The sequence below is a fragment of the Pelodiscus sinensis genome, chromosome 3 (genome assembly GCF_049634645.1).
Source record: "Pelodiscus sinensis isolate JC-2024 chromosome 3, ASM4963464v1, whole genome shotgun sequence".
Classification (NCBI taxonomy): Eukaryota; Metazoa; Chordata; order Testudines; family Trionychidae; genus Pelodiscus; species Pelodiscus sinensis.
Window position 1 is genome coordinate 171,028,520 of NC_134713.1, and position 25,422 is coordinate 171,053,941.

General features: G+C 44.4%; 1 protein-coding gene across 2 annotated transcripts in view; it reads right to left on the reverse strand.

Moving 5' to 3' along the window:
- The window catches only part of UBR2 (ubiquitin protein ligase E3 component n-recognin 2), a 120,669-nt gene extending 108,715 nt beyond the window's left edge, over positions 1–11,954 (reverse strand). For both annotated transcript variants that reach the window (XM_006122090.4, XM_006122091.4), the window contains exons 1-3: positions 11,774–11,954; positions 4,887–5,146; positions 72–150 (exon numbers count right to left, since the gene is read on the reverse strand). In XM_006122090.4, coding sequence (XP_006122152.2) covers positions 72–150; positions 4,887–5,146; positions 11,774–11,851 — 417 coding nt within the window. In that variant the 5' untranslated portion in view covers positions 11,852–11,954. The remainder of the gene's footprint in view (positions 1–71; positions 151–4,886; positions 5,147–11,773) is intronic.
- Positions 11,955–25,422: the final 13,468 nt, after the last annotated feature.

The window sequence follows — 25,422 nt, forward strand, 5'->3', positions numbered from 1 at the left end:
AATATGATAATTGTATTTATTTTAAACAGATGAATGATGTAGATAATCTGTTTGCTTATAAGATTACTAACCCTGTATCGATGTTCTCTATGAATACTTCCCAAAAAGCACTCCATACATAACACACATGTTGGGTCAACTGCACAGTCTCTGTAAATAGAGAGGAAAAATTAAATATAAAAAAACTATATTCTTTTAATTTTTAACTATGAATCTCACTGCAGCTTTTTTTCAAACTACATGAATGTGAGCCTTCTTACAAAATGGCCTGTTATTCAGGAATGTGACAATGAGACGAATTTCTATTCCTATAGCAGAAGTGGCTATGAAGAACAATCTAGGCAGTAGGCCTGGAAAATCATTTTGGGCATGTTCATCTACTGAAGGAAACGTATACAAGTACAGGAGCTGGTAATCTAGCCATGTTACCAGATTCAAACCTCTTTTTAAGGAATAGGAAATGATGAACATTATATAACTAAGCAAGTTTTCTCAGGATATAGGATGAAAGTGCTAGACATAGTCTTGAATAATCAGTATGAAAAGTTACATGCAAAAATATTAGAAACCAACTTTTTTATTCTAAATTTAGCCTTTCAAGTCTTCTAATCAGATCCAAGAACAAGATTTTCATAACCAGAAGATCAAGAACTACTTAAGAAAAGGCAAACACTTTTTCAGTACTAACCGTATGCTCCATACCGCTGTGCTGGAAGGCTTCCCCCCGTTCAGCTGCCAGGCAGGGGCTGTGTCAGCTGGGCCAGAGACAGATGCTACTCCAGCATCCCAATTGGAGCAGCTCCTGCCTGTGCGGCGCCTGGCCTGCCACAGGCAGTTGCTGCGCATTGGATCAGCCCTCCTGACCACTGCAAGTGGGGAACTGTTCCAGCCCCACAAGTTATTCTTAATCAGTAATCCTCACTTGTTAAGGGTGAGGTTTACCAATTAATCGGTTAATCCTTCACCTGCCTAATTCGCACAGGGAAGATTTCATTTGCTCAACCATGGGAAGTTTTGTGTTTAGCTAATGTATTAGCTCTTCTGGGCCAGAAAAAGTCAGAATGATTCTATAGCCTAGTGATTAGGAATTAGAACTGATTTTGTTTAGGCTTGATCACAAAAGTATTTAAGAGCTATTCACAAAATTGAGGTGACTGAAACGGTTGTGCTGCCATTACAATCCTTCCACCCAACAGTCCAGTGGCTAGGTTGCTCACCTGGAATACAAGAGATCAGCTTCAACTCCTCACTCAGTTTTCCCTATGTCTCTATATCTCATAAGAACTTAAGAAGAGCCACAGCAGGTCAGACCAAAGGTATAACTAGCCCAGTATCCTGTCTGCCGACAGTGGCTAATACCAGATGCCCCAGAGGGAGGGAACACAACAGGTAATAATCATGTAATCCCTCTCCTGCCATCCATTTCCAGACAAAAAGAGGCTAGGAACACTATTCCTACTCATTCTGACTAATAGCCATTGATGGATCTAACCTGCATGAATCTAGCTAGCTTTTTTTGAACCGTGTTAAAGTCCTAGTCTTTACAACATCCTCTGGCAAGGAGTTCCACAGGTTGACTATATGCCGCGTGAAGAAATACTTCCTTTTGTTTGTTTTAAACCTGCTGCCTATTTATGTCATTTGGTGACCCCTAGTTCTTATACTGTGGGAATAAATAACTTTTCCCTATTCACTTTTTTCACAAAAGTCATGATTTCATAAACCTCTATCATATCCTCCCTCCCTCCTCTCATTTTCTAAGTTGAAAAATCCAAGTTTTTTTTTAAATCTCTCTTCATATGGGACCTGTTCCAAACCCCTAATCATCTTCGTTGCCCTTTTCTGAACCTTTTCCAATGCCAATATATGTTTTTTGAGTTGAGGCAACCATCTGTACACAGTATTCAAGATCTTGGTGTACCATGGTTTTATATAGTGGCAATAAGATAATTCTCTGTTTTATTCTCTATCCCTTTTTTAATTATTCCTAATATTCTATTTGCTTTTTTGCCTGTCGCTGTACACTGAGTGGATGTTTTCAGAGAACTATCCACAATAACTCCAAGATCTCCTGTTGAAACTGTTCCACTTTGTATGAAAAAAAAAAAATCTATTCATCCAAAAAGGGAGAATGACACTAACAAGGGATGTGTGTGGAACAGGAAAAGCAGACTCATTCAGGTTCCAGTCCCCACTCCAAGCTTAAACAGGGGAGACTCAGAGACACATCCCTTAATAGCCAATAGTCTGATCATTAGGTCACCCACCTGGGATATTGGAGACGTGGATTCAAGTTCCTGATCCTGGGCTATTGGATAAAAAGTGGTCACTACCTCAGTTTTTTGTTCATCTAGCCCAAAATATCATTTGCTTTCATTGAAAAAGGGTGTAATTTTTTCACTCAAAACATTTTATTTCATGTGAAGCAAATGTTTCATTTGACTCAAAATTAAGTTTTTGCCCAAAATTAAAATTAGATGAAATTGAAAACAAGTCAAGTTTTGGGTTGACTTGGGTTCCCCCGACCCCGCCGCCGCCGCCATGAGCTGCCAGCAAACTGGAAAAAAAAATCTGATATTCACAAAATTCAACTTCTGACCCTGCCTCATTCACTTGTTTGCTGTGATGATGAGACAGAAGAAAATCTTCTGGCAGGCATCTCATTTCCACCCTTCCTCAGCACTTCAGCCAATGAAGCGAAGTATTGAATTTCTGATACTGGAAAAAAATTAATAGCCCACATTCTCCCACAGCATTTTCCAGTGCTTCAACAAAATAGGAACCGAGACACAAAGGAGGACAGCTACAAAAGATAAAAAGGGAGATCCCCAAAAACACAGAATGAGAAAAGGGCATGATACAACCAAAACTAATTGCTTAAATTTTGGGGAAAAAAGCGTATTATTTAAGTAACAAGAAGAGTGATCAGCACTTTACAAAACAAGAAGTGTTACTGTTTGTAAAGGAAAAGTGATGCACATTGGAAAACAATCCCAACTACAGGCAGTCCCCGGGTTACGTACAAGATAGGGACTGTAGGTTTGTTCTTAAGTTGAATCTGTATGTAAGTCGGAACTGGTGTCCAGATTCAGCCGCTGCTGAAACTGATCAGTTTCAGCAGCGGCTGAATCTGGACACCAGTTCCGACTTACATACAGATTCAACTTAAGAACCCCAGGCATCCCCAAGTCAGCTGCTGCTGAAACTGATCAGTGGCTGATTCCAAGAAGCCCGGGGCAGGGGCTTCCTGTAGTCAGCCACTAGTCAGTTTCAGCAGCGGCTGACTTGGGGACCCCTGGGGCAGAGCAGCTGAGGTGCTGCTGGGTTGGTCCAGTAGCGCCGCCGCTCCTCGGCGCTACTGGACCAACCCAGCAGCACCCCAGCTGCTCTGCCCCAGGTGTCCTGATTCAGCCGCTGCTGAAACTGATCAGCAGCAGCTGAATCAGGACTCCTGGGGCAGAGCAGCTGGGGTGCTGCCGGGTTGGTCCAGTAGCGCCAAGGAGCGGTGCTGCGGGACCAACCAGCAGCAACCCACCTGCTCTACCACAGGCCCGGGGCTTTGCTCCACGTCTCCCTGGTCTGCTGGGGGAGAGGAGGGGGACCACTAGCTGCGCCCACCCCTCCCAGCAGACCAGGGACACGGGGAGCAAAGCCTCAGCGGCGGCGGAGTCCCGCGCCTCTGAGGCTTTGCCAGAGCAAAGCCTCAGAGGCGCGGGACCCCTCTGCCTCCCCGGCTTTGCTCCCCGTGTCCCTGGTCTGCTGGAGACAGTCCCCAGCAGACCAGGGGCACCCGGAGCAGCTTTTCTCGCCCCGGAGGTTGAGGTGGCGGGACCGCTGCGCTCTGGGCGGTCCCGCTGCCTGCGAGCTCCGGGGTGAGAAAGCCCTGTTTGTAAGTGCAGATCCGACTAAGTCGGATCCACGTAACTCGGGGACTGCCTGTATACAGAAACCATGAGGTCTAAATTAGCTGTTACCACTCAGAAAGCGATCTTAAGAGTCACTATGTAGAACTATCTGAAAGATTTCCTCAATATACAGCGGCACTCGAAAAGCTAACAATGTTAGGGACCATTAAGAAAGGGAAACTAATATAGTAAATATTTTAGTAAAATATCATGCTCTCATCTTGAATTCTGCATGCAGTTTTGGTCATCCCACATCAAAAAAAGATACTAGAATTGGAAAAGGCAACAAATGGGAATGGAACAGCTTCCATATGAGGAGAAATTAAAAAGATTGGGAGTGTCAGCAAAGAATGATAAAGGGGGGTAAATATGATAAAGGTAATTAAAATCATGGCTGCAGTAGAGACAGTGAATAAGCGGAATTAACCCCTTCACATAACACTAGAACCAGGGGTCATCCATGAAATTAACAGGTTTAAAAACAAACAGAAGTAATTCTTCATACCTCACAATCAACCTGTGGAACACATTGCCAGGGGACATTGTGGAGGCCAGAACAGTGACTGGTTCAAAAAAGAATTACGTAAATGGATATTAGCCACAATAGTCAGGAACACAAACCCATGCTTTCTGGGTGCCCCTAGGCCTCTTGAGTGCTAGATGCTGCAGCTGGGCACCTGGAGACCAATCATTTGATGGTTGCTGTTCTGTTCATTCCGTTCATTCCCTTTTGAAGCATCTTTTTAATAACCAATACTGACATTTCAAAGACTAGTCTGTTTAAGTATACTGATACTGCAATTATTTTTTTCACCTACTGACCAAGTCTTTAGTATGTTACCAACAATAAACCAGAGAACAGCCACAACATTTCAAGTATGCTGAAAATATATGTGGACAGTTAGCATTTTGTCCTACTGAAAATGTTTTCTCCAACAAAATTGAGAATTAATAATTCAGGAGACTTGTAGAATTAATTACCTGCAAGAATATGTAGGTTCTCCTACTTTAAATACCCGACCACAGAGATGGGAAGGTTTGTTTCCTTGCTCAAGTTTTGGAAAGCCAAATGTGGGGTCTTCACCACATAGATACCATTCCATTGGTCCCAGCAACACATGTTGTGCTAGCATGTCTTCTCTTTGTGGGGCAGGATTAGGACCCTTGCAGTAAATTTTGGGTACATAGTAGGCCAGATGAAGGTATACTTCTTTAGGAAGATCAGTTGCTTGTAGCCATTTCTTTAATTAAAAAGAAAGCAAACAAAATTACTCTCAAAATCAACACCACCGTAGCTGTTCTAGCGCCTTTCTTTTCAACCTAAAAGCTAAAGAGACATTGCAAACGTTACAATCAAATTAACATTTTGCAACTACTACCATTAAAAGAAAGGTAAATTACTACAAATAAACATTGGTAAAGTATTTTCCCCATAATTTGAATATTTTGTAAATTTGACAGCACATGGGGATTTTCAAAGGTACAAAATAGGGATGTTAAGTGTGTAATTCATTAATTGTATAGTCGACAAAAATTTTGTCAGCTACACAATTATTCGATAAGGGTTACCAACTGCTACCACTCCTGCGAGGTCTAGCAATTATCTCTGCCATGGCTTTGCACTACAAATACTAGAGCCACAGCAGGGACTGATGCCGGGTCCTTGTATTAAGAGCCAGCTGGCATTAAGGGAAGCTAGCCCAGTCCTAGCTCGTGTTGTGACCCGACATGAACCCCTGCTGAGGCTCTGCACTATAAGTACTAAGAGCCAGTGCAGGGGTTGATGCTGCTCCCAGCATGAGCTGGGACTGAGCTAGTCTGCCCATGAACTGGCTATTAATGCCAGGACCTGACATCAATCCCCGCTGCAGCTCTGCAGTACAAGCATGAAGAGCCAGCACAGGTTTGATGTTAAGTCCTGGCACGAGTTGGGACTGAGACAGACTGTCAGACAGCCTGATAAAAAAAATATATATTTGCAGGGCACTGGGGGAGTGTTGTGTGTAGTCAATACCATTAACTGATAAACACTCTCTTATCGGTTAATCGTATAGTCAACTCAGGGCCGGCTCGAGCCATTCCTGTGCACCAGGCAGCGGGCACGCGGAGCCTGATGGCAGCTCTAAGGGGTGCCTCGTGGCCCCCAGCCCCGGGCATGTGGCGCCTGAATGAAGCTCAAAGGGCTCTGCGCAGCCGGGCACATAGTGCCCCTTACAGCTGCCATCAGATGCCTCCCATAGGTTGGCGCTCCAGGCAGCTGCCCGGCTAGCCCCCCCTTAATCTGGCCCTGAGTCAACTACACTATTACATCCCTAGTACAAAAGCGAATAAAGCCTCTAACTCTCAAAAATCTCTATCATAATGTACAGTTTATTTTTCCTTTCTGAAAGGACCTTCAAACATCAATCAAGGAGATGAAAATGCCTTATACATTGTTTGTTTAGAGAATCCTTTTTATAAAAATTCAGGATATAGTAAAACCTTTGTTATCTGGCACTCTGTTAACCAGCATTGCCCCCAGCCACAATACTGTCTCATCTTCAAGTGCACAGGTCTGGCTTGGTTTACCATGACTGGCTTAACAATTTTTTATTTAAGAAGTATTAATAATCTTTAACTCAAAATACCAATATTAAAACTACCAATATTAAAAACCTGAATTTTATTATTATTGTCTATTGGTTTTTCCTAGGTTGATGGGACCCTCAGATAACCGGAATTTTTAGATAACAGGAATGCCCTAATTTCCGAGCGTGCCAGATAAACAATATACAGTAAAACTTGTGTTAACGGGAGACCTGTCAAAAAATGGAATTGTTATATTTCAGTTATTAAAAGTTTACAATTGAAGAGAGACCTTCAAAGAATGTCAAACTGATTTTTTTTGCTGTATCTTTCTTGTAGACTCAATCCCCCACCTCAATTACTCAAGGTATAAAAGGTGAGATGGCATATGGATATTATGAAAGTATGTCTAATATAAAAGTTGATCCCGCTCATTTAATTATTTTATTTCAACCAAATAACTGAAGACTTTACCATTGGCTATTTTTAACTGATGTATTACTAAGGATAATTATTAATTCAGAATATAATCAACAATGGGCATATACACATACTATAAGTATGCACCGATTCAGTACTGCACTGTGGATAAACCTTCCAAACATTTAAGTATAGGTTAGATCTATCTAGTCCAACACTGTTGGTACCAGACTGATCCCAAACAACAGCATTTGCTGGACCAGGGGAGCTCTCCTGCCACTGGCCCCTAAATTCATCCCCTGCTGCCTTCCCTTCCCCCACCGCCAAATTTGTCTGGACTGGTTTAGCAGCTGCTGCCAGCTCCTTAGGCAGCATACATTCCATGCAGCTTTTCAAAGCAGCAACACTGCGTGGAGCCTGGGGTCAGCTGGAGACTCTCCCACTGACTCCAGGCTCCACACGGTGCTGTCGCTTTGAAAAGCTGCCTGCAGCCGGGGCCAGCTGGGGACTCCCCAACTGCAGGCGGCATTTCAAAGCAGCAGTGCCATGTGGAGCTCAGGGTCTGGCCCCAGGCTCCACGCAGCACTGCTGCCTGAAGCACTCCCTCCTTTCCCCCCACCCCTTGCTGCCTCTTTCTGACGGCGGCAGCGGGGGCAGGGGGAACAACTAGCATGTCAACTATCTGATAAGCATTTGCTTATCGGATAGTTGACTAGTTGTTCACATCCCTAACTACTACGAACTTCAGGTTGAGAAAAATGGTTAATTCAATCAGAATTAATCCAAGAATGCATGAAAAGTGAGAATTATACAGAAATAACTAGTTTAAGATACCAGCGACTATAGCTTGATTTCACTGGAATAATTTGTCGTCTTCTACTCTAATATAGGCTCTTGAGAGACACAATATTTGTGAAAGAGCGTAGATTTGACCCCCTTATTTATACTTTCACAATTTTTCTATTTATGGCACTCACATGATGCCTTTTTTGAAAACGATGTACAACTAAAATAGAATCACGGCAGAAAGCTTCATATTTCAACAGTTTAGCAACAGCTAATTTCAGTGCTAGACTATTTCTGACAAGTCTTGATAGTAGAAGTTTACTCTAGCCTCTCAAAAACATGCTCCATCTTCTAAGCACTAAGCCACCTTTGGTGTTCACAGCTCTGGAATTTTTCCAAACTGGCCTTAGCTGAAAGACTACTAAGAAAAATCAGCAACCAAAAATCTCAGAGTTTCTTTCCTCTAGTTAAACCAACCATTCTTAGAATAGATCAAAGAAACTACATGATCCTTTCTCTCCAAAAATTTGACTTTCCTGTTCTTGTAAGTCTTGCTTTGCAAAACATTTTTGAAAAAACAAAAAAAATCACAACAACTAGTTTTCCTCACTCGTGAAGATCTACAACTACTTTATTAGTTGTACAGTAAAATTGACCTTGCACCTCCTGTTGTGTTTCTCCAAGAAGCTGAATATTTCCCAGGCAATTTTCTGTACTACACGTAAGTGCTATTGGTTTTTTTCCCCTCCCTTAACCAAGTGCTTTAATCTCGTTTCATCTCAACTCTATAGCATATAACTACCTTCTATCTAAGAGTTCAGTTTTACAAGCACAGACAAGTACTCAGAGCAAAATCTCATCTCCCAGGTACCCAGCCTATCCTTCACAATAACTGTGGTTATTCTGACATTGGTAGAAAGATTCTCTATAGGAATCCCACATAACCTGCTAATTTATCCTTGAAAGTCAGTGATATCTTCTAAATGTTTTAATAACCACAAATTCTATTTTTAGTTTGTCCTGATGTAGATTACATTTTAGCCAAGAGTATAGAATTTAATTTTTTAAATAAAATTCTGTGATTTATATAATCTTAGTGAGGATCCCCTTTTTAAATACATGTATGAAATTACTGGCTTAATTTGCTGACAAACACAGGTTTGACCTCTCTGGTCTGGCACCCTCGGGACCTGAGTGGTCCTGAAGGAGAGTTTGCTGGACCAAGAGAAGTCAGGCATGGGACTCTCTGGGGCTCCCTCCTGGACACCAGCCCAGCAAGCACATTGCCCTCGGCTGGTGGTGAGGCTCCACTACCAGCTGCCGCTCGGGTCCAGCTGGGGGCGGGGAACTGGAGGCTCCTTGTCCCGTCCAGTGCAGCTCTGCTCTTGGCTAACAGGGCTCCCCGCCTGCAGGCCACTGACCCTACCGGCTGAGCTCAAAGCCACTGACAACCTCTGTGGCTGGGGCTCTCTAGTCTAGCAAAATGTATGATCCAGAAGGGGAGGCAGAGGTGTAGCGGGAGACCGGGCATGAACTAGGAATTAGCTGTCCCAGCTCACGCTTTGTCCCATCCTCTGTGCTTCAGCCTTTTAAATTTAAGAGCCAGGCAGCTCTTAATACATTTAAGAGGCAGAGCCGCAGCGGGGTTAGCTCCTGGAGTTGGGAGCTAGCCCCACTGCAGCTCTGCAGTTTCCCCCCTTACTGACTAATGGATGGAAATTCTATTAACTAGTCAATTAGTTGATTAAATGCATGTAACATCCCTAATAAGTACACATTAAAATGTTATGCTTCAGTGCCACAAGCTGCCTATTGTCCTCTCTGTCCCCCCCGAACCCACCACAGCTACAACCTGTGTCTAAAGAATCCACATGACTTCACTGGGGTTTTTAAACATTCGATTCACAAGTCCTGGCCTGCCTAAATAGGAATCAGAAGCAAAGTAGTATGGACTATTACAGGCTAAACCACTCTAGGCTGGCACTCTTTGGTCCAGCAACATCTGTGGTCTGGCATGATTTTAGTTAGCCAGATGTGCAGTTATTATGGGTGTGGCCAAGAGTCCCACGATCCCATAATGTTTATTTACAGCTACCAGTCCTGGCTCTCAGTGTTCTGTGCTATTATTTAGCTCTAATTTACCCTTAAATGTCTTCTAAGAGCCCAGTAAGCAGTAGGAGTATTTGTGATGCTGATAGATAATATTGACCTCCTGTGTGGTTCAGCAAATTCTCTGGTTCAGCACTGGTCAGGTCCCAAGGATGCCAGACTAGAGAGGTTCAACCTGTACGAGGAAAAAGTACTACATTCCAGAGCACAATCAAATGAGCTTTTTTTCCTGAACAGTCACAAAAAAATGACTGACAAAATGAGTAACAGGAAAAACATGACAGAAATCAGTACTGGACAGTGAAAATACTAAATATGGCAAGGTTCACTTTACAAGCATGCAAGTCTGGCAACCAGAGATCAGTAGGCAAGGCTCAGAGCTGGTTCCAGTTCAAAAGTATTTCTGACTCAAAGACCTTGCAAAAAGTCTAATTAACAATGCAAAGCATGTGTATTTATGTACTTTAATGTAAAACAAAATCAAAAGGATATTTCAGAAAATTGATCACTTCAGAAGAATTAAATGGCAAAAAAAAAAAAATTACCACAAAGTGTATAATTTAGTCTCTAACATATTTATTGCATATTTGAAAGACATCACTGCATGTAAATATTGATACGTAAAATGACGTGTGGCCGAAAAAGGGACCAAATTACATTTTATCACAGGATGAGAGGATCTTATTAGAAACTATACAATTCATGGTCTGTTGCTGCTTCTTTCCCCAAAGGGCCCTACTTAGTCTCCAGTAACAGCTCCCCTTTGCCACCTTATACACTCTAGTTCTTATAAATGTTTGAAGAACCTGTAACAATTACCATGTCATGATTATGTAAGTATTTTAAATATCCACTGTGTGAAAAGTGTTTTTATTTCCCTACATCTAATAACACAGCACCTGAATAAAATGTGACGAAATAAGGGAATAAATCAAATTTATCATTGAAATAATTTCACATTTGCCACCACAAGTGTCCATTAAAAGAGATAACTTAAATATTAAAAGCATAAAAACATGATAATTTGAATCATGGAATTTTTTTTCTGATAAGGTAATTATAAATCTGTTATTGACATTTACAAATAAAGCTCTGATGCTATGAACAGTTACACCCAAGAGAGCCCACTGAATTACATATATGAACCATAGAACACTCATACAAAAGTACTTAGTTCCATTGAACACTACTCTTAAATGTTCCCAAAAAGGGAATGCTTCTCTTTCTCCACTCTCCATGAGCATAAGAGGTCAGTTATCTTGTGACTGAATTTTAAGGTACAGTGTAACCCCAAATACAGTTGGCACAGAAAAACAGCTGCTTGTCAGAGAGAGGAGAAAGGGAAAAAAAAACTTAGGAAATCCACAACCCTGCAAATAGGTGTATGGGAGCAGACCACTGCTCTCTCACACAATCCCACTGAAATCAATAGGTTGCTGTGCATGGATCTGTACTCATGAAGCTCTTTCCAAGCTTGGGGCCTAAGCAGCTGAGGCGGGTAGAAGGAAACACTGTTTTTAAAACCTTCTCCCAAGCAATCTTAAGAACAAAACTTAAAAACTGCGAAGGGAAGAGGAGCCAGCAACCCGAAATACAACCTGTTGAAATCAGAGACTGCCGGGCAAGTGACCAGCCTGGGAGAGGAAGCCGTAGAAGTGGGACTCGAGTAAGGCTTGGCACAAGCCAAGCAGACGGGAGAGCTGACTTTGCTCTTCGCTTCCACGTCCTGTCACACCTCAGCGGGCTTGACACGGCAGCAAGTTAACACGAGAGAGTCTCTAGTTCACGGGGCCCCTTGAAACAGCCCCGCCACAATCGCCCCTCGCCATCAAACATATTTACCTCCCTGCCACCTCCGCCCGCCCCTAAGGCAGCGCGAGAGATCGCCTCCCCCCACTGCCGGGCCTGGCCCTACGGACCCCCCTGCCCACACACCCAGCCCGCCCGCAGGCCCGCTCCCCTAACGGCCCCCGGGGGACGAGCCTCACCACGGCAGCCTCCTCGGCGGAACATTCCAGCAAGCTCCTGTCAATGGCCTGAACCTCCGTCTCCAAGTCCGACGCCATCTTCCTCCCCCCTCCAGCGGCACCACCAAGTAGGTGACACCCGGAACCGGACCCAGCCGGCCTCCCCGCGGGGGGAACCCACTTCCGCTTCTGCCCCTCCCCGTTCCTCGCCGCCGGGCGGGGTATAACTGCCCTCTCCCTTCCGCCGCGGAGACGCCATCGTGAGCTGGCGGTGCATTGTGGGGGATGTAGTCCTAGCGCTGGAGCTGGCCCTCTGTCCTTCCTTACAGAGGTCCCTTCGCTTGGCTGGTTGACTGACGTCATGGCCCCTCTGCCTCCCCCCCCCCACCTCCCCATTCCCGGTGCTGCCCAGGCTTTGAGACCCTGACCACTGCGCTGGGGACCAGTGCCTCTCATATTGGCCTACAGGTTTGCTGCTGCTTGTCCTAAGCAATGCACCACCTATGGCAGCTTCCCCACCTCCTTATGGTCGTTGCCAAGGTCCTACAAAATCAGCGTCTCATTCTATTTCGGTATATTTCTGAAGATTTTATATATGGTAAATTTCATGATTTCAGATATTTAAATCTGAAATTTTACAGTGTTGTACTTGTAGGGGTTCTTCTGACCCAGGAAAGAGTTTGGGAGGGGATGGCAAGTTGTAGGTAGTTGCAGTACTGCTACCCCTACTTCTGCACAGCTGCTAGCAGCAGCATTGCCTTCAGAGGCTGGAGAGTGGAGGCTGCTGGCCAGAAATCAAGCTCTGAAGGCAAAGCTACTGCCAGCAGCAGCTTAGAAGTAAGAATGGCATGGCATGGCATGGCATGGTATGGTATTGCTCCACTTACCTCTGCGCTGCTGTCTGCACAGTTGAGTTGTCAGTCAGCAACTGCCACTTTCCAACCACCCAACTCTGAAAGGCTTTAGTGTGCATGTGGGTCATGTTCCCAAGAATTTTCTCCACCACTAAGAGATCTAGAAATTTACTTTTTTCTATTTTTAATTGCATAAATCCAGAAGTTGGATCTTTAAGACAAATACAAATAGTGCAAAGGTTGGCAGTGCTACAGTTACACTATTGTGCAAGTAATTCTGTGGCTCCTGAAGAGCTAAGAATATAAGAACAGCCACATTGGGTAACACCAAAGGTCCATCCAGTATAATATCCTGTCTTCTGACAGTAGCCCCAGGTACCCAGAGAGAATGAACAGAACAAATAATCAAGTGAGCTATCCCCATTACCTATTTTCAGCTTGTGGAAAACAGAGATTAAGAACTCCATTCCTGGCTTCCTCCATCAACTTATCTAATTCATTTTTAACCCTATTAAAGTCTTTGCCTTCACAGCCTCCTCTGGCAAGAAGTTCCACAGGTTGATTGTGCGTTGTGTGAAAAAATACTTCCTTTTCTTTGTTTTAAACCTGCTGCCTATTGATTTAATTTGATAATCCATAGTTCTTGTATATCAGGAGTAAATAACACGTCCTTATTTACTGTCTTCACACAGTCATGATTTTATAAATCTCTATCATATTTCTGCTTAGTCTCCTCTTTTTCAAGCTGAAAAGTCCTTCCTCATATGGAAGCCACTCCCTACTCCAAACATTTTTTATGCTCTTTTCTGAACCTTTTTCAAATTCCAATATATCTTTTTTGAGAATGGGCAACCACATGTGCATGCAGTATTCAAGATGTACAACACATGTATTTATATAGAGACAATATGATTTTTTTGGTCTGACTCTCTTTTTTTAATGATTCCCAACATTCTGTTGACTTTTTGAATGCCATTGAATGGATGTTTTCAGAGAACTATCCACAATGACTGCAAGATTTCTTTCTTAAACAACTAATTTAGACCAGATCATTTTATATTTATAGTTGGGATTACGTTTTCCAATGTGAATTACTTTGCACTTGTCAGCACTGAATTTCATCTGCCATTTTGTTGCCCACTTTTGTGAGATTATTTTTTCAATTCTTCATAGTGTGCTTGCTTTGGATTTAATTATTTTAAGTAGTTTTGTATCATCTGCAGGTTTTGTCACCTCACCGTTTATCACTTTTGCCAAATCATTTATCAATACGTTGCATAGGACTGCTCCCAGTACACATGCCTGTGGGACACCACTATTTACCTCTCTCCATTCTGAATAAGGATGTTAAATATCAAATAATTGACTAATCGAATAGTCGATGCATTTTGCATCGACTATTCAATTAGTTGATAGGGCCTGTAGAGCTGTTGCTACACTTCAAAGGTGAAAGTGCCCTGTGGGTCATGGGATCAGCTGGGACTCCTCTGCTGACCCCGGGATCCATGCGTCACTGCAGCTTTGAAACACGGCGGGGAACCTGGCATCAGGCTGCACGTGGCGTTTCAAAGTGGCAGCACCACGTGGAGCCTGGAGTTTGGCCCCAGGCTCCATGTGGCGCTACTGCTTTGAAGTAAACCCTCTCCTTCCCCCCCTTTGCCCCATCTTTCTGATGGAGGCAACAAGGAGGGGGAAGTGACTAGTCAACTAGCCTGTCAACGATCCGATAAACATTTACTTATCGGATCGTTGACTAGTCGTTCACATCCCTAATTCTGAAAAGTGAACATTTATTCCTATCCTTTTTTTCCTATCTTTTAACTACTTACTAGTCCACGAGAGGATCTTCCCTCTTATTTTATAGCAGCTTACTTTTCTTAAGAGTCTTTGGTGAAGGACCTGTCAAAGGCTTTCTGAAAATTTAAGTACACTATATCCACTGAACCTTCCCCCGCCCCTCAAAGAATTCTAGTAAAATGGTGAAGCATGATTTCCCTTTACAAAAACCATGTCAATTCTTCCCCAACAAATTATGACCGTCTACATGTCTTCACAATTTTGTTTTTTACTATAGTTTCAAACAGTTTGGTTGGTACTGAAGTCAGGCTTATTTGGCCTATACTGGACCACCTCTGAAGCACTTTTAAAAAATTGGCTTTATCTCTCCCCCAGTAATTTGACTCATGGGTCATTTATTCTTAAGTATAGGTTAGTAGCATTGACCCCAGACCTTCCATTCTGGAAATAATAGGCCTCATACATTTGAGCAATGAGACAATCTTGATTACAAGTATTTTTTTCATATCTGCTTCAATTAGGGCTGCCAGGTGTTCGGTATTGACCCGGACAGTCTGGTATTTTCACCTCCTGTCTGGTGAAAAAATTCAGAAAATACTGGACACCTAAAATGTCCAGTATTTTCTGATTTGGTGCTTACCTGGTTCTGCAGGGGAGCTGTCTGGCCCAGAGCAGGAAAACAAGATGGCAGATGGCTGCCGGCAGCCTGTTAAGGCCAAAAAAACCTCAAAGGCATTTCTTAAAGGGGCCATATTGGTTTTTTTTTTAAATTTTTAATTTTTAAATTTTTTGTTCTCAACAATTTTGATCTCCCTCTTTTTTTCTCTCAACAAATTTTTTTCCCTGGTGGGGTTTTTTTTGGGAAGGGGAGGAGTATTCGGTATTTTTGGTTAAACCATCTGGCAACCTTAGCATCAATCTCTCCTCAAGGTCATTCAAAGTATGTATCGCTGTGGTATTTAGAGGTTTGTATACTGGCACTGGTATAATTAAAGATGCGATGGTAAACCATTTTAGTTAAATCAGTGTACGTTTGTGGGTGAATATCATAACTACAGTTTAAAACTAGTTTTTAGCAGTTTAGGTGCAAGCAACATTGGTTAATATCACATGTTTAATTAAACTGGTCCCATTTTGTGTCTAGGTCAGTCCTAAATGCTAATTAGAGATTATTATTTAAATTGTGGTACTGCATAGGTACTCCAAACTGGAATTTTGGCCCCATCATGCTAGATACTGTACAAATAACACAAAGGCAATCTCTGTTCCAGATAATTTACAATTCAGGCTTTAATGTGCAACAGTTCAATACACAGGCAAATGGGTAGGAAAGTGGAAAGGCAAGGATGTAATTGTGTAAGGAAATTACTGCTGGTCAGATGGTGCTGATTTGTAGTAATCACAGCAACAATAAATTTTAAGGAGGGAAAATAAGATGATAATGTGTGTTTCTTAAATAATAATTTTCCACTGGTATCTTTTAAACCTTGTGTGCATGATTATTGGGGTTTTTATTGTTGCTGGGTTTTTTTTCCTTCTTCTTCTTCCTCTCCTTCAATTTCCCCAACTAATCACCTAATTGCAGATTCCTCAGGGGTGATATCCCATCTTTCCTTTGATTATAAAGCAACAAATATACATAGGTCAGTGTATTATTATAAATGATTATATATAAATAACTTGAGCCTTATGCCATTACAAGGCAACCCTTGAATAATTTGACATTCCATCCAGTAGATGGCAGCAGTGCATATTATGTGTATCTACTGTACATGTAATGCATTCATGATTTCAGAACTCAATTTGATCAGAGAGGGGCAACCTAATTAGTGAGTGGGCCAGTGGCCTGCAAAATTCTTGTAACCAAGACAGTCTCGTGGGGTAGGGTAGTTGTGCCTAGAATTTGTGGGGTGTGCTGATTAGCTGCAAAGGAAGCGCACACCTCTCACAGTCAATGTTCTGTGCAATCTGCATCACCTCACTTCATGTGCCCCTGCTTTACATATGTGTCACTTTAGTATTACCTATAGGAAAATAATTACACAAATGGAAAACAATGGAATCTGGCTTCCTTGAAAGTGGGCTATGGTAAACCATGTCTCATGGGCCACACATAGAATCATGATGGGTCAAATGTGACCTATGGACTGCAGGTTGCCTACCACTGCACTTAATTGTGTTTTTGGCAAAATACATGTGTGTTATAAGAGTGTGAATTTTGCTTTGAAGTTTCATGGAGCTTTTAGTGTAATAAGGAGGACAGACCTCTGGGAAAGTTTGCCTTCAGTAACTGGAAGAGGATTGGCTGGGTCATGGCTGGGCAGGACAAATAAATTAATGGCCTTTTGGATATTTATTTAAACTTTCAGAGTTGTAAGACAAGGTTTACTTTGCTTTTGTTGCTAATTTATTAGGGATGTATGTTTCAACCTAATGCATGTATTCATTTTTTCATTTTGTCTTTCTCAACAAAGTTCTTGAAATGATCCTCTGTAATCATGGAATTTTTTTTTTTTTTTGCAAAGTATCAGTAATGTCCATTCCACCTTCTATTCATGAATTGCAGGTGCATAAGGCACATAAGATGAAAGGCCTCTCTCAGAAGGAAGGGAAAGAAAAGAAAACTACATGACATAGTGAGATGTCCCTCCTGTGATAAGCATGAAGTTATAAAACCTTTGTGGTTTGGTCTTGTGAAAGGTACCATGCTTTACATATGAAGGAATGGGATCCAAACAGCAATGTAATCTGCATATCTGTTACACTGGTGTTGAATAACATCTTCCTGGATTATGAAGTTTCAGATCTTTTCTGATCATGTCATTACTTTTCTAATTCTGAAATATTATTAGAATTAAAAACATCATAGTTTAATTTGAGAAGTCACAGTACCCAACCCTTTTTCCCCATTCTCTAAGGATATGTTTACACGCAGCGTTATTTTGTAGTAACTGATGTTATTCAAAATAACATCGTGTGCGTCTGCACAAAAAGACTTTATTTCAAAATCATGTTGAACTGGTGGATTTCTTACTTCTACTCATGGTAACCCTAATTTCATGAGGATTAAGGGAAGTCAAAGGAAGAGTGTTCTTCCTTCAACTTCCTGCTTTGTAGACAGCGCCAAAAGCTGAAGTAAGCTATTTCGATTTAAACTACACAATTGACATAGCTGAAGTTGAGTAATTTAATTCAACTTTTGCCCTGTTGTGTAGGTATACTCTAAGGGTATGTCTACACTACGAGTTTTCTTGGCAAAAAATATGCTAATGAGGGACTCATTTGCATCAGTCGCAATCTCATTTGCATATTTTCTGCCAATCCATTTTTGCGCTGGAGTTTTTGTGCAAAAACAAGCAGTGTGGACATTTTCTTTTTGCACAAAAACCCCTTTATCCCCAAGATCGGCTCTTGCGCAAAAGGGTTTTTTTGCGCAAAAAGGCACCGTCTACACAGTACTTTTTTGCACAAAAACCTCTTGTGCAAAAGAGAAAGGGAAAGGAAGAGGAAATGCAAATGAGAGCGTGACTTATGTAAACAGGTGCTCCATTTGCATTTGCTCTTCTGCAAGAGGCTTATAGTATAGCTGTAGCCTTACAGAGCCAGGGAAATAAAGTACTATTTATTCTTCCCCACATTGACATTTTATTTTGAAGTAGCCCTGGGCCACCCTGGAAGGGGCGGGGCCTAAACTGGAAGGGGCAAGGCTACCCCACCCCCAGACCATGAGCCCACATGTCCCCCCTTTCCACTAGGCACCCAGGCCTGGAAGAGGCTTGGCACGCTCCCCCACCCCCTGGACAATCAGGGCCTCGGGGCGGGGAGCACGGGAAGCCTCCTCCCACCCTGTGAGGAGCATATGGCACTTTGAAGTGCTGTGGGCTCCTTGCAGGGCCAGGGCAGGGTGAAGAAAGCTTCATGCAACTCCCCCGCTTCCAGGTTCTGATTGGCCTGGTGGCAGGAAAGCATTTGAAGCATCCTCCACTCTCCCCGCAGCCCTGCAAGCAGCATGCGGTGGTGCTTCAAAGTGCCAAGTGCTCCTGGCAGGGCAGGAGGAGGCTTCACGCACTCCCCCACCCGCAGGCCAAGTAAGGTCTGGAGGTGGGGAAACAGCAGGGCTTCCCCAGGCTGGATCCATCCACTTGGCAGGCCAGATCCGGCCCACGGAGGCCCTTTTGCCCACCCCTGCTCTAGGAAGACGAAGCAAGGGGGAAGCGGTAGTGTGTATGACAACATCTGCAAGGGAAAGAGGTGGTTACCATGGAGGAAAGCATGAGGGAAATCTGCAAATGTGAAAGTGCTACTCGATACATTTGGAGTAAGAGTCTCCAATTTCCCCAACTAGAGAAATCGAGGAAGGGGAGATGATGCCACCACAAAATCCGGGGCACCAAAACACTCCAAATTTCATGGTGTCTGTGACGGGGGATCCAGCCCCCGCACTCCGGGTCATTTGCCAGGGGCTGCCCGTCGCCCCAGCCGTCCCGCTGCCGCCCCCAAGCCCTGCGGGGCCAACCACACCTGCGCAGGGAACGACGGGCTGAAGGCGGGGGCGACGAGCAGAGGGACCCAGGGACAGCCGGCGACGCCGGTGTGGGGGCAGGACAGCACACCAGGGAAGAAGCAGAAAAGGGAGGGGGGAGCCCAGGAGAGGAGTGGGAGGAGTCAGGACTGCTATTCTCTCCCCAGCAGGGAAACCCTGGACCCCAGGTCAGCGGCGGGACGTCCCGGCCTAACCGGGAGAGACAAGAGGTGGAGAGCCAGCCAGAGGAGCCGAAGGAGGACCCAGGAGCAGAGAAGTCTGGGGCAGAGCCAGAGGTGGGCCATCTCCGCAGCAGTTAGGCTGCCCGGGATGCCAAGACCCAGGTAGAAGCAGTCCTGGAGGAGGCAGGCTGAGGATCGGCACTGACGGAGCTGGCAGAAGGGGGAACAAACCCCAAGGACTGAGGAGGAGAGGTGACATCTGGAAGGAGAGCGTGGGAGACGGCGGGTGGACTGGGAACAGAGGAGGCTGGGAACCCCCAATCCCTTCGCCAGGAGTAGACTGTGGGGCGCAGAGACCTCTCCCCCCATACAGATGCTCGTTACAGTGCCTTAGGTAGCTGCATGCTGCATATGAAGTGGCACTGGGTTTGGTGGCCAGCCTCATCCCCTAGGTAGCCCCACCGCAGACACTGCCCAGCAGGGCCATTCTTAAGGGTGTGTGGGGCTTGGGACATGACCTGCCCTCTCTGCCCACACTCCACCCATTTCCCAAGCCCCCTCCATCAAGAAACACAGCCTGGGGACTAGTGGGGTGGCCTGATGTTGGCAACAGAGGTCAGGCTCACTCACCAGCAGTAGTGGGAAGTGGAACAATCCAGCCTTCTCCACTCTGTTGGCTCACAGTCAGGTCTTTGTTTCCCACCCTCAGTGAGTGAGGTGGTTCCAATCCTTCCCACAAGTCTCCTCTCCCAGGTGACATGGCTGGGAGCTGGGGGAGTAGAGTGGGCTGGGGCTTTGCTTCCTGCCACAGCCAGTGAGTGTAGAGGGAGGCCATCCCTGCTGCCTTCCTGCCCTGCTCCTACCTCCTATAGCTGTGGGCCTGCCCCCCCAGATCCTGTCCCCACAGCTTTTGAGCACAACTCTGCCCATGGAAAGCCCTCAGCCCCACTCATCCCCACAGGGGGTGCAGTCACTGGGGCTGCATAAGGCACTAGAACTGATAGGGATGGCCCTGCAACAGAGGAGTAAAAAACAATAGGCAATGTCTGCATGAGTTCCAGAGGAGTACCTATTAGTCTGTTTCAACAAAAACAAGGAAAATTGTGGCACCTTAAAGATTAACAACTTTATTTGAACATAAGCTTTCATGAGCTGATACCTTTGTGTCTGCCCTGAGTAGCAGCCATCAAGGTAGTTTACCCGTTAAAACAGCCTCCAAATTTTGTCACAAGCAGATATGAAAGTGAGCAGGTGCACAGCTCCAGCAAGAGCTGGCTGAGCTGAGGCAAAGCCAATAGGGAGCTGTTTAAAGGGACCCAGGTTGCAATGGGACAGTACCTGTAAAAAATTTTAAGTTACTTTCACCATTGGTCAGAAGGAAATGGAAATCATCCTTACATTCAGATCTCTGGGTGCTACACAGTGTGAATCCTACCCTTGTTCCCCACCCTCCTAAAGGTGGGCAGGGGAGAGGAGTGAATGAGTTATCCGAGACTTTAGAAACATCTTGGACAACAGAAAAAGTTCCTCATTTTAAACAATTCTCACTTCCATCATAACATGAGAGTCAGCATAAATTAAATTTCCCTATAGCAAGTTTAATTTAGATTCCAACTACTAGGGAGTCTAGTGGCAATGGCACCACCTCCTTTATTTTGTCTTTTCTGCTTTCTCTTTCACTCTGTTTTTAAAGGCTAAACAGTTTTTAAAAGTGGGAGGAAAAAACCCTGAAGAACTGGCCTATGTCCAAGGCAATACCCTACATATTTATAAGTATTAAATAATTTTATACTGTTACAATTACTTTTGAATATTCATTAGGTAAAACTCCAGAAATATAGCTAAAGTTAGGAGGAAAAAGCGTTTTAGTAAGTCCATGTTTTGCTTTTCAGAGATGTGTTTAGTGATGTCTCCAACAGACCAGTTTCATCCGTTTTCCAAACATTCATTTGTTTATTTCAAGATTAGTCTGAATTATAAACAGACATTAAATCAGCTTCAGCTCCTAATACATTGTACTGAACTATTGTAAACCATGTAGTATGTTGGTTTAAACAAAGTAATAAAAAGCAACACAACCATTTTCTTCTAGTTCTTTGTGGCTCACTGACTTGTTTTGTCTATTAAAAGAAACTTCTTTTTCGTTGTAAATGTCAAGGTCAATCAGAGGTCAAGATTGTGCTTTTGAGCTATGGTTCCTTTCAGGTTATTGGCTTTGTTTAATTGCTGAAAGGAACCATCCATTTCAGTGTACAATACAGTGCTCTAAAGAGCAAAGACACAGATGTAAGCCTATTAAATACAAAACAAACATGAATAAAGGTTTGACAAACCCACAAAAGTAATCCTTCCCTCTCTCCTGCTAACACTGCATCGGGCAACGTAACCGACCCTCTTGTGCATAGGTATTTCTTTCTGTGGGCCTATCTACATTGGGAAAATTGCCTAACTGGTTTTCAGTTAAGCTTATTTTAAAAGTGGTGACAAATACAGTATAGACCAATTTTTAAGCAGCCTGAACCATTTTTACTGAATGTGTCTGAAGCAGTTGAAAGGACACAAGCGCTAATTGTAAGGCTTGAGTATAATGCAGGAAAAGAGATGCTACATCAGGGAAAAGAATTGAGACAGATATACAGAATAACAAATGCAGGAGACATGTCTGAAATGGTGAAAAAATGAAATTGTTTTAGTGGCTGCATTTTGGATTGTTTAGTGGCAGCATTTGGGAGTAGAGAGGGGAAACATGGACGGTGGGTGAAAATAGGGCTGGGAGAGGCAAGCCACCAGCTCAATGCCCAACCCCTTCTGACAAGGCCCCACTCCACAAGGGAGCCAAGCCGCCTCTCCCCTCACTTCCCCCCTTCCCTCCGCCCCCACACCATGGGGAGGGCAGGCGCTCGGGGGCAAAGTTAGGTTGAGAGATGACTGGAACATTCTGTACCTTTCAGAGCTGGGTACAAATTCTGATATTCTGATTTATTTATTTTACAATATTAGGATACTTATGATTAGTTTGACAAAGATGTGCTTATATGGCACTGCACATTCCTACCTAGAGACAATAGGGCTATGTCTATACTGGCGGGTTCTTGCGCAAGAGAGGATTTCTTGTGCAAGAGCTATGCTCTTTTGTAAGCCTTCTTGCGCAACAGCTCTTGCGCAAGAGGGCAGTGTGGATGTGCAGCAGGGGTTTTTTGCACAAGAAAGTCCTATGGCTAAAATGGTCATCAGAGCTTTCTTGCGCAAGAGAGCGTCCACACTGCCATGGATGCTCTTGCGCAAAAGCACATCTCACACATGGCAGTGTGGACATGTTCTTGTGCAAGACTTCTTGCACAAGAACCCGCCAGTGTAGACATAGCCTAGAAGTTTTAGGATGATCCAAGATAATATAATTAGAATGGTATGAAATAGAATAAAGGAAATATAGTATACAAAATAGGAAAAATATCCCTAACATGGAGGGAGGTCTATTACCATGCACTGTGCAAAATCTACCAATAGAAATGGTGGAAACTCATTGTTCGGATCATTAGACTTAGAGGTGGAGATAGGGATGGGATCAGGATCTCTAATGGTCAGACCTTTTGGGGGACCACTACACGTAGTAGGTATTTCAGGTAAAAAATAGTTAAGACATTCAGAAAGTCCAACAGATGTATCATATCTCAGATTCATAAAACTGTTGTAAAATATCTATGGCAAAAGGGAAACAAATGTTAAGATTATTTATTTGACCTTAACATCCTGTTCCCTAACAAGTGAAAGATACCATCTTGTAGTACTTCAGTAAGAGCATTTAAGCAGAGTGGACTTAGCATTGGTAAAGGAGGTGAGTTAAAAGCAGAGAGCAGATGCAACTGCAAATGCAGTGAAGAACTGGATGGAATGAAGCTAGGCGCTGCAAATGTGAACTCTGGACTAGACATACAGTTGAATGCAAAAAACATTACTGAAGTAGGATGGGAAAGCCTAGTGACCCACATTAGTCAGACCATGAAGTAGTCTTACAAAAAACAAAACAGAAAACATTTCAACTGTACCGAGTTGCAAGGTCAGAGTAAAGGCACCTGGATTTTCAACTGTGGAACAATCCTACATCTTTGGATTGCCTAACAGTGAAGAATGGGAAAACATGGGATGATCACTAGCAAAAATACCTCCCTGTAAGTCTAATTCTGAATTTCTGATTATGAACCACTGAACTTAAGAGGTATTTTGGCAGATATTCCAAGGAAATGGTCTCTAAAAATCTGAAAATCAAAGCAAGGATATATATGGAAAAACTCGACAGATCTGTGGTGTTCATTTTCAGGGCTGAGCATATTTCACAACAGTGGAAAAAATAAAGGCCACAATTAATACTTAGGGGTTAAGAAAGTTAAAACATTCCAGTCTGCCAGCTGGGGATTTTCCCAGTTGATTTAGAACCAACTAGTTTCTATACCTCTTTCCACACAGCTCCCAGCACATGGGGATGGGCTAGGAGGGAAGGGCTCATGTGCATTATGCTCCAACGATTTCCCAGCTGGCATATGACATGGGCCCTTGGAGATGATACAACTACAGGTTGAACCTCTGTGGTTCTGGACTCTCTGGTCTGGCAACATCCAGGGTCTGGAAGGCAGCTGGGAGCAGAGCAGGCCACTGGAGCCCATGGGACACCAGAGCCCACAGCAGCCAGGTTGGGAAGCTGTCAGGGGTCCTGGAGCACGCAGCGGGGGGGGGGGGGGGGGAGGAAGAGGAGAGGAGGGGAGAGAGGGGCAGAGCACACAGCTGATGGGGCTGGGAAGCTTGTGGGACTGCTGGAGTCTGCAGCATAGCCAGCAGGGATGGGAAGGTGGCAGTGAATTGCCGAGTCCACGGCCAGTGGGGTATGGAGGGGACAGGAGAAGGGCTGCAGAGCTCATAGCTAGAAGGGTTTGAGCGCCCACAGGGCTGCAGCCTGAAATCCCAAGGTTGGTGGGGCCACCAGAGTCCACAGGACTGTCACAGGCAAGAGGCCAGGGCAACAGTGGCAGATAGCTGGGAAGAGGAGCCCAGCCCCTGACAAACAGAGGCTAGGGACACCATTTCTAACCGTTCTGACTAGTAAGTACTGATAGGCCTAACCTCCATGAATGAATCTAGATCTTTATTGAACCCTGTTAAAGTCCTGGTCTTTACAACCTCTTGGCTACGTCTACACTGGTGTGATCTTGCGCAAAAACTCTTTTGCGGAAGAATTCTGAGTTCTTCTGCAAAAACTGTTCCAGAAGAGAGCGTCTATACTGGCATGTGCTTTTCTGCAAGAGATGTGCTTTTGCACAAGAGCATCCCTGCCAGTGTAGACGCTCTCTTGTGCAAGAAAGCTGATGGCTATTTTAACCATAGGGCTTTCTTGCACAAGAAATACATATTGCCTGTCTACATTGGCCTCTTGCACAAGAACAGTTGCGCAAAAGGGCTTATTCCTGAGTGGGAGCGTCAGAGTTCTGACGCAAGAAGCTCTGATTTCATACATTAGAACGTCAGTTTACTTGCGCAAGAACACACAGCCAGTCCAGACAGGCAGCAAGTTTTTGCCCAAGAGTGGCTGCTTTTGCGCAAGATCATGCCAGTGTAGACACAGCCCTGGTGTTCCACAGGTTGACTGCGCGCTGAGGAAAAACTTCCTTTTGTTTGTTTTACACCTGCTACCTATTCATTTCATTTGGTGACCCTTTGCTCTTTTTAGTCACTGTCACTAGGACCTGGGAGACCATCATAGGCAGCAGTTTCTTCCATTGCCCAATGTTTTCCTACAACAACGCACCTACCATCCCTCAAGCGTCTGGAGAAAACGAGTTCGTCGAGGCTCAGGTAGATTTACCTGCCCATGCTACAAAATCATAGCCACTACCTGTCCCAAGTGATCCGACACCCCCTCCTGCCGCCCCCGAAGAGAATGTAGCGCGGAGACGGAATGGGAGGAGCGCTTCGCTGTGTGCCTACGTTCAGAAGCGATTTAAGGCTATTCCGGGCCCCGGGGCTGGCCGACTGAGCAACTCTGTGCGGCTTTGTGGAGATGTGCGCGCGCACGCCCCCACACACACTACTACATCAAAAGCCCGAACTCGCAACCCGAAAGGCTGGCGGCCGGTGCGAAGCTGGCGCGTGGCAGCCCCTGCTGCGGGCACGGCGCTCCACCTGCGCGGCGCACTCACCAAAATGGAGAGGCAGCCAAGCGCTGCAGCAGCGGAACTTGCCTCCCGCAGCCCAGCCAGCCAACTCTCTGCGAGGGAGGCGGAGCCGTGGGGCAGAGAGAGGCTCAGGTCTGGGGAGCGCTGCACC